Source organism: Silene latifolia, chromosome X (assembly GCF_048544455.1).
Source record: "Silene latifolia isolate original U9 population chromosome X, ASM4854445v1, whole genome shotgun sequence".
Taxonomy (NCBI): Eukaryota; Viridiplantae; Streptophyta; class Magnoliopsida; order Caryophyllales; family Caryophyllaceae; genus Silene; species Silene latifolia.
Window position 1 is genome coordinate 15210061 of NC_133537.1, and position 10358 is coordinate 15220418.

The window sequence follows — 10358 nt, forward strand, 5'->3', positions numbered from 1 at the left end:
TCGCTTAAGGAAATAGAGAAAAAATGGTGAATTTAAAGGAGTAATTATATTGTATAAAAACTGTTATAAAAGTTGAATTTTATGATTGATTAATTGGATTATAATATGGTTTTTGATGAAATATTATTTAAAAATCAAGTAATGTGGCTTAATTTCACTTTAATTCCAAGTTATTGTTTGGGTCAAATTCTGCGCATTGGGCTAACAAGGAGATAGGTCCATCAAGACCTACATGGTGACTTGGGCAGAGTAATCTAATGGCCTTAAGGAGTCCGTGAGCTGGAAGCGGTCAGGTGGATTTCAGGGAGATTAGGGTTTAGGTTGCTTGTGCGGCAAGTCTAGGTAGTTGAAGATGTGTTTATGTCAATATGAAAAAATGTATGATTGTGAATATGGAGGGAGTATTACTTGGGTTACTCAGTGATTTCGATCTCACGGGTGTATGATTGTGAAAAGTTATGTGTATCTAGGTAGTCCGAATATATTTTATTCTGCTGGATTCTGGGATTAGACGTTATTGGAGCTTAATTTTGTATTTGAGCTCACTTCAGTTAATTGTAGATGTAAGATTGTGTCTTCAAACCAATGTTTTTTACATTTAATTTGAAGGGGGGAAGGGGATTAATCTATCGCGATACCTTATTTTATTTTTGCTGCTAATTGAGACCCCAAATAAGTTGCTTTTAAAAGTTATGTGTATCTAGGTAGTTGAAGATGTGTTTCTGTCAATATGAAAAAAATGTATGATTGTGAAGATGGAGGGAGTATTACTTAGGTTACTTAGTGATTTCGATCTCACGGGTGTATGATTGTGAAAAGTTATGTGTATCTAGGTAGTCCGAATGTACTTTATTCTGATGGATTCCGGAATTCTGTTTGATTCCGGAATTTTGTTTGATTCCTCTCTTCTTGCTTATGATGTAAACTGAGTTCTTCCCCTTAACTCAGATATTGATTTTTTGTGCAGACATTGTACAACTTACTAATGTCCAAGCGTCTTCAAGTAATTCACAAGGAGATCAGTTACTTGTCACTAATGCATCGCATGAACTTTCTTCCAACAATGTACCAGGTATTAAATTGTAGCTTTTTATTAATTATTGTTTTGTCTAATAAGCTTGAGTAGGTTATAACGGATAAAATTACAATCATTTTCTTTTGTTTTTTTTTTGTTGTTGTAGCCACCCCAGAAGTTGTTTTTGATAATCAAATAGTGGGATTGCCGAGATGCTCAGCAGAATTAAAACCAGCATTGTTGATGAAATTTGCAATTTTGGAAGAAGGCATACATTTTTACGAGGAATATGCCAAGGTTTGTGGGTTTCTTACAAGGTTAGACTCAACAAAATTGCTTGATGGGATTATTACACACAAGTGGGGGTGTGTGTAATAAACAAGGCAAAAGTAATCACAAGAGTACAAAAAGGAAGAGGACTCTTACGCGAATTGGTTGTCATGCTAAAGTTAGTTTTAGAAGAATTCAGACGGGTGAATATGAGATTTATGATTTTATTGAGCATCACTCACATGCTATGAATACACCAACAACTATGATACATTTGAAACCATGTAGGGATTTAAACTTGGTCCACAAAAAAATGATAATGGATAATGCCCATGTAAACCATGGTCCGGTGCAAACATTTAGAATGTTCAAACAGTATGTGAAGGGATACAAAAACGTGGGTGCTTCTTTACAAGATTTCAAAATTTTTTGAAGGGATGTTAAGAAATACATCAAAGAATATGATGCCCAGATGTTAATAGACAACTTCATGCGAAAAAAAGGCTATGTCTCCATCTTTCTATTCTGACTTTGATGTGGATGATCAAAGCAGAATAACTAAGCTTTTCTGGGCAGATCCAATATCACTTAAAAATTATGCCCTTTTTGGTGACGCTGTTTCTGTTGATGCCACTTATAACTTCAACCAATATAAAATTGTGTTTGTCCCTTTCACGGGTGTTGATAACCATAAAGGTTGCGTTACTTTTGCAGTGGGTTTGATACGAAACGAAAATGCAGAATCATTTTCGTGGTTGTTTCAAAATTTTGTAACGACTATGGGTGATCGCTATCCTATTACTATAATAACTTATCAATGTAGAGGCATCAAAAAAGCTTTAAAGTTGTGTTTGGTGACAAAACACGCCACCGACTGTGTATGTGGCATATAATGAAGAAGTTGCCTGACAAGATTGGTCCATCGATTTCCCAAGACACAACTTTTTTGAAAGAAATAAGCTCAGTTGTTTGGGATGTATAAATCACTCCAGAAGAATTTGAATCGAAATGGAATTCGATAATTTCCTCATATGAGCTTTGTGATAACAAGTGGTTGAAGAAAATGTTTAAGCACCGTACTCTTTAGATTCATGCTTACATTAGAGACACATATTTGGGCGGGATTTTGCGCACAACATCAAGGTCGGAGTCTGAAAATAGCTTCTTTGCAAAATTCACCAACCCACATGTCACACTCGTCGAGTTTTGGATGCGTTCCAAACAGCAATGGATGCTCAGAGATGGAAATATTCTAAGGTAATGGCTGATGATAAGAACTGTTATCCAAAATTGACAACCCCTCTCCTTTTAGAAAAGCAAGCTTCTGAATTTTACAGAATCGTCATATTTTATATTTTCCAAGTAGAAGTCCAAGCAGGATGTTATACGTGTGAGCATTTACCATCACCAAACACAACTGGTGAGAATGATCATATTTCAATAATTGATCGTGAGAAAGAAAAGGAATACAAAGTTGATTTAAGTGATAATAAGTTTTCTTGTTCTCTTGTAAGATTTTTGAAAGAATCGGGATACTCTGTAGGCACATTTTATGGGTGTTGAAAGATAGGGGATTTGATCATATACCTAAAGAGTATTTAGCACTTAGATGGAGCAAATCTGCAACCTCCCACCCTCTTTCTAATGTTGTTGGAAAATTTGTCCTAGCTGATTGTGTGTCAATCGAAAGCCGCCAGAATAATATAAGTGAATTTTGGTCGGAGGTATTTAATGCAGTCTCACTTGTTGAGGATAATGAGGAACATTCTGATGCGCTATTTCAATTGCTCCGGAGTTTCAATGAAAAGTTGATTATTTCAGTTAAGTCGGGAAAGTCAAAAGATAAGAAAGCTGAGATTGAGATGCTTCTTGGGTCAAAAATACCAACTGGAGCTACTGTTCTACCACCAGAGAAGTGCAAGAATAAGGGATCGGGAAAGAGGAAAACATTAAACAAGGAAAAGGCAGTCTTGGAAAATGCAAAGCCTCTGAGGAAATGTCGTGCTTGTGGTGAAATGAGTAACCATGATAGTAGAAATTGCCCGAGTCGACTCCCTTGAAACTGATTTCAGTGGGATTTGTAGATATCACTCAAAAAAGTCTGTGTTATGCTTTGTAATGTTATGCTACTGAAACTGATTTTAGTGGATTTTTGGTTTATTTGGTTCATGTAAGGACTTGTTTTGTATGAACTTCCAACTTTTTTTTTTTAATTATGTTTCAGGCTGCTGTTTTTTTATTGTTTTTTGACTGACTATGGACTCGTGGAGTATAGAGGGTGTTAGTGTATACGTTGTGTTCAATAGGGAGGTGGACTGACTAGAGTGTATGTAGCTAACTGAAGGAGTGTAACTAGTAGTCCAAGAAAGTGTATGTAGCTAACTGAAAGAGTGTAACAAGCAGTCGAAAAAAATGTATGTAGCCATCTGAAAAAGTGAATCTAGCAGTTCAAAAAAATAGGATTCCGAAAATTGAGAAAGCCAAAACATAGGATTCAACATTATTTCAATGAACTCTTGAACCTCAAATTATTCCACGCAAATCGCTTATTTGTTTTTTTAGGCTGTTGTTTTTTTTTTTTTACTGATTATGGACTCGTGGATAATAGAGGGTGTTAGTGTATACGTTGTGTTCAATAGGGAGATGGGCTGACGTGCTTGAATGCTCAGGTTTAGTGATTAAAGTGCTTTAAGTGATTGACTAAAGTGTATGTAGCTAACTAAAGGAGTGTAACTAGCAGTCCAAAAAAGTGTATGGTCACAATGCCTCATTGTATAATTGTGTAAAGAAATTAGGAAAACACGTCATCTCTTTTTAGAAATTTAGCCAACTGCTAAAGCTTTTCTTGTTTCTATGGTCTTAAATTTTTCATATTCTTAGATGAAAAAATGGACACACAATTCTGAATTCTCCTACAAAGGTGACATTTGTATCCAACGTCCTTTTCTAAAACAACTGAAGGAGTGTATCTAGCAGTTCAAACAAGTGTATCTAACAGTCCAAACAAGTGTATCTAACTGCCCAGAGATGTTCAATCTTATTTTCTTAACTATACCATTGAAATCCGAGCATCACAATTAGGAATAACACCCTCCTGAAACGTTACCAACTTAACAAATATTTCCCCTGGATTGAAACGTTACCAACTTAATCAAACAACAAGTATTACGCCATACACTATCAACAAATTATCCAGGTTTCAAATTCGAAATACTAGACATAGTCAATCAACTTAATCAACCTCTTCAAAGTACAAAACCACTATTGCAAGAAAAATGAAAATGTGAAACTGATGCCGAATCCCTTTGAAGTGAGGCTTGATTAAAAAAACTGATCCAATAATCTTCATCATCAACCATCGTGAAAAATTGCCTGGAGATTTAAAAAAGAATGACATGAGTTTGAATTATTTTAAAGCAACTTATGGATGTGTAAGAGGGTGTATCTAGAAACTTTAAAACAAAAGTGTTTCTAGTGACTGACTAAAGTGTTTGTAGCCAACTGAAGAAGTGTATCGAGCGGTTCAAAAAAGGCTATGTAGCCAATTGAAGGAGTGTATCTAGTAGTCCAAAAAAGTGTATGTAGCCACATGACGGAGTGTATATAGCAATTCAAAAAAGTGTATCAAGCTGCCTAGATACGTGTACATATCTAGCTGCCCAAGCATGTGTATCTAGTAACTTCTAAGATGACAAATCAAACAAATAAAAATAAAAATAGAGAAAGGAGTACCCGAGAAGTGTTTGTCTCCCATTTTATCAGCCGCAACATAGTTTCTTGTCGATAAGCAATCAAGTCTTGCAAAACAAAAATGGCAGAAATTTAAGATAAAATGGCAGAAAATTTAAGATAAAAATATATGAATTATCAAGTCCATTAAACTCGCTTTGTAGTGTTTCTTGTCCGTCCATAAATCTGTATTGAACATTGCAACTTCCAGAAACTTCATCACATATACTCCGCAGTCAAAACTATTCAAACAACGTATGATGTTGAAAATGATATTGAAATAATTAACATTATGCAAAATGAAACAAAAATATAAAACAAACTAACGTGTTTGCTTGCTGAAGTACATCCTTGATTTCAGTAGGAAACAAGCTGATGGCCTTGAGCCACTTGTAACCATTGCTGCTGGGTATCTGATTTGAAACATTGACTGTATGTGAACAACAAACAATCAACAAAATATGAATGAATATCTTAGATTGTGACTTTTAGACTGAATTGAAATAAACAATGGCGACCATACAATATCTTCCACATAAGTATTATATTCCTCCACAGCTTTCTTATCATTTTTCCTATATCTCTTGAGAGAGTCCAAAATATAGTTCTTCTCCTCCTTGAGGTCAGACACACAAGCTAACCAATGGTTATTATCTTTACCAATTGTGAAAAAAACCTACATAAAAGCAAAATGATTTAAATAGGTAAGTAACTAGGATATGCATGGTAATTAGTATTTTATGCATATATTATTATAGTTTGGACATTAGTAAATTTACCTTCTCAATAGTTGCTCCATCTTTTGGCGTGTAGTGCATCTTAAGATGAGGCACCAAATAAAGTTTACCTCATTAACCTTTAATTGTGGCTTAGCATACTGACAAATTAACAAAATAAGTTAATAAACTATACTGACAAATATATGACATCTGTTTTTTCAATTTGAACATAGTTTAGATGGCATATAATTTCTCACAAAAATGAAGTAAATATGAAAAAGTAAAAAATAAATTCAAAATGTATTGCTTAGATACCTACCTTCATTGTTGAAGGCAAGTACAGAATATCTGGTCGATTATATGTACACATCACACCAAACATGTCAATCACCTACAAATGTAATAGTGTTACAAATTTTTGATCATATTGGAATATAAGATATAAATGAAAAATGTTTATATACTCACCGTATCCCTTATCCAATGACGATTTTGTAAACTTTCCATTGCTTTTCGGCAGACATTCATCCATTCTGTGGCCACGATAATCTCATCCAAATACCTACAAACTAATACAATTAGCACAACTTCTAAGACCACAAATCAAACAAATATGTAGATCATAAAGTTTAGAAATTACTTGTCATCCTTGCGGGCATTGATTACCCGACCCAATATTTCTATGTCTAATAATTGACGTTGTCGGGTATCCTTGGTGGCACCTCTGGGTTTCTTTCTTGGATTTTGGAAGTCTTGATTACCAGCAAAAGACAACATTTCATAACATGCCCTTGTACCAAATACCTTAACTTGGTGGTTCTACAAACAAGGAAAATGAAGGTTGATTTATACTTATCCTATACATAAGAGTAAATAAATAAGGAAAAGGAATGTAAAGCAGCTTACATCTTGGAGTCCCAAAACACAAGTCCTTCTTTCTCCTTTATATTTCTCCAACAACCGCATGAGGTAAATTCCTGTATCACTTCCATTACCAAGATTTGATCTCAGAATAATCTCCTCTGGCTTCATGTCACGGACATCTACTATAGACGGCATTTTATTGAGCAAGCATCTAATAACAAACTCTTTCTGCATATGACATATATAAATTCAAACAGTTCTCAAAATGCAAATAATATTAATATAGTACGATAGCATAAAAAAACAAGTAGGTTGAAATGCGTATACCGTAAACTCAATACTTGGTGCATAATTTACGGTTTCTGGCCTCATCAAATGCAAGATTTCCAACTTCTTTGTTAGGAAGTTGAAACACATTGCAAATGGCTTCTCATGTAACGCCCCGTAATTTCGGACCGTTAATATATTACGAAAATAATTAATTAATCAAGTTAAATTTAATATTAATGTATTTAAAGTAAAAATAATTCAAAAAAAAATATAATTTTATTATATTTTGAAGAAAAGTATTTATTTTGATAGTTTTGAAATGTTTAAAAATAGTTTAAACCGTGTAAAATCTTTTATTTCGAATTAAGGGCGTATCGGGGGGATAATGACAATTCTTTTGAACGTTGGGTAAACGAATTTGGAAATGGGTAGTATGAATATTCAATTTTCTTGTAATCTCGTGTTTAAAAACTTTGGTCTTGACGGAATTTGCGTTTGACTTACGGTTTTAATTATTATTGAAACGAGTCAAAATCGACTCGAAAAATCCCGACTCAAACCCGACTCTTTCCTTTCCTTCTCTCCTTTCCCGCGGACCAAACCCCCCCCCCCCCTTCCCCTTCATTTTTCTGGTTTTTCTTTGTTCATCAACATTCTAAATCCAAAAACCCATAAACACCATTTTCACATAAAAATTCAAGCTGTTTTGGCCATAATTTCTTCGTTTCTTATCGGATTTTCACGAAATTTACCTTTCCGGAATCCCCTCGTCGAGATCTACAACTTGGTATAATTTAATTTCAGTTTTCATTAAGTTGTTTTAAGACGAAATTTCGGAAATTCGGTATTTATACTTAATTATTGTGTTTTTATTGTTTATTTAGGTGAAGAATTGGAAGACGAGTTCGGGGACTCGTATATTGTAGAGGATAGCGGCTAGTTGTTGTTAGGGTTTGGGTTTTGAGGTGCTAATTGCTCTTTTTCTAGCTTAAGGTAACATATTTCGAGTTACTCGACGAAAGATCGTCACATGTTTTTGATTTTTGTATGTTTGGTGATTTTTGTTTGAGTAGTAGTTTTCACATGTTAAAATTTGTTGCATGCATGCTTAAATTATGCCTTTTGTTAGTTTAAATTAACAAAGTTGAATTGGGAACGATTAATTAGTGTTCAGACGGTCTTTTTCTAAACAAAAATGGAAAAATTGGTGGTGTAGGGTGACGGCCCAAAGACGGGCAGCCCACGGCAGCCCACGGCCGGCCTTGGGGTTGGCCCGGGTTGGTCCGTGCTTGTTTCGCGGTTTTTCGTACAATATTGGTCATTTCGGATTAATTAATGTTAGAATAGTATAAGTAACAAATGGGTAGTATTTTGAATTGAAGCATACTAGTAACAAAAATTATGTTAATGGTAAAATTGTGCTTATATTAATAGTTATCACATGTTAGGATAGTTTACAAAATGAAATTGTAATTAATAGGCTCAAAATGAATTTTATAGCGATAATTGTAATGTTTTGTTGATTGTGCCGAAAACTGAGCCTTAGTCCCTTTGACTGATGCGATGTCAGTTAATTGAGTGATTGGTCAGCCGCAATTTGACCCGCACTCGTCGCAGGTGGGGTTGCGGGTAAAAATTCGGTTGAATGATTTAGATAATCGGCCTATTTCTTGTTTTAGGCCATTTATCAAGCTTTAGTTCACATGTATAGCTTATTGAATTTAATAGTGTCTTGTATTGTAGAAATGGCCCTAGTTTCCCCTAAAGCCTTTAATATTGTTAAAATTGCTAGAATTAGAAATTAATATTGAATACTTATTGAGGATACTGTTGGATTTGTATGCTGAATAGACATTTATATAGCCTTTCACATGATAAAATGTTAGCATTTAGGTTGGTAAGTTGGACTTTTTGCCCTCTTATGGTTAAGTGGGTGTCTTAATTGACTTGTGTGGTGAGTCTTGTATGGTGTGGGCTAAAGTATTCAAGCTGGGACTAGGTTCTAGGTGAGTATTTCGGCCTTCATCATAGATAGGTCTTTATAGTCTTTGACGAGTATATGTTCACTGCTTGATAGCCTTTGTGTTCCTGACTAGTGGATTTATATCCAAGTTGGGGCATGACCTCAGTTACTTATTTTGATAGTAAGGGGTCAGCTTAAGTACTAGCCAACCCTTTGGTGGACTCCTTAGGGTACTCACTTTGTTTTAGAAAAATTGTGGGTCTTGGGTGCGGTGGTGTGTATCCGCATGTCTAGGTCTCAAGGCAGATTTTAGGCTAGGGTTGTGTTGTCTCTTGGCCATGTTTTATTAATATTAACCGCTGAGCCAAGATACCGGTTCGATTACCTTCCCTACCTCGTGGTATAGACTCGAGTTACAAAGTGACTATTGACGGTGCTAAGAACTTATGCCTGTCTCTGATATATTGCCCTTTCTTGTATGGTGATTTTATGAACTGTAATAGGTGAGATGTAAGCGGTTCTGATTGATAAAGTTTGGATTACTATTTGAATTATATGATTCACATGATAGTTTAGTTTGGTCAGTTTAGGGGTCATAGGTTAGATTACATTGTTTATCATATTGTTTACATGTTTTACTACATGTTACATTAATTATGACGATTCGTGGCTGGGAGGACTCGAAGTTACTCCCCACTGAATTGTGGCTTTCGTGTTTGTATAAAATGCGATTGACAGGTTGTTGATGCTTAGTTGGGGTCACAGACGAGCTAGTGAGCAAGGAACCTTGGACCTAGTTTGGCTTTCTTTTGTAGAAACCTTTTACCTTTTGGTTATGTATATAACCTTTTAACTTTTGGTTTTGTATATAATTTGAAGGGACATATGTCTCCCTTTTCTATTTTGGGTTGTATCATTATGTATTTTCTTACCTTTAGCGGTGTTAAGTAAGTTAGATTGTTAGCAATTGCAGGTTTTGGCACCCGCCTCTTGGGAATGTTGGAAATGTTGTGATTGGTTTAGAAAATTTTTTGAAATTACAGGTTTTTGGCTAGTTGAACCAATTACAAACATATCCTACCAGTTTTTCTGTAGAATTTACGCCTTTATTTATCGTTAATTTTAAGGGTGTCACATCTCAGAAACTATTGGTACAAAGATATGCAATTGTATAATATTTATTCTTAAAAAATGTCTATATCACAAAACCATACTGAAAAGTTAAACATGTAAATACTTACCAAAGCTGCCCCCGTAAAATTGTCATCAATTTGAGAACTTACTTCAGCAGATTGTGGGAGATACAACCTAGAAGGTGAAATATGTGCTCTAATTGTTTCACATTTGTTCAACACGGAACACCAGACATGTATCACTTGTTTAGGCACTATATCACCCGATACTAGCATCTTCAAATCTGCCCGAGTAACTGAAACGTCTGTACCAATTTTTAATAGGATATCACTGCATACATAATGGTTCAGTCAAAATGAAATGAAAGAAAATAAGAAAAGTAATGACTGTATCT

The 10358-nt window shown here is 34.8% G+C and overlaps 1 protein-coding gene and 1 long non-coding RNA gene across 2 annotated transcripts; both read left to right on the plus strand.

Moving 5' to 3' along the window:
* The first annotated feature begins 739 nt into the window (after window positions 1-739).
* Window positions 740-3345, plus strand: LOC141616922 (protein FAR-RED IMPAIRED RESPONSE 1-like). The gene is made up of 5 exons (XM_074434084.1): window positions 740-764; window positions 968-1072; window positions 1182-1312; window positions 1789-2163; window positions 2800-3345. Exons 1-5 carry the CDS (start codon window positions 740-742, stop codon window positions 3343-3345), a joined length of 1182 nt encoding a protein of 393 aa, XP_074290185.1.
* Window positions 3346-7529: 4184 nt separating this feature from the next.
* On the plus strand, window positions 7530-9805 carry LOC141621246 (uncharacterized). Its single transcript, XR_012532166.1, has 3 exons — window positions 7530-7654; window positions 7752-7860; window positions 9569-9805. It is a non-coding gene; the product is annotated as an uncharacterized LOC141621246 (long non-coding RNA).
* Window positions 9806-10358: the final 553 nt, after the last annotated feature.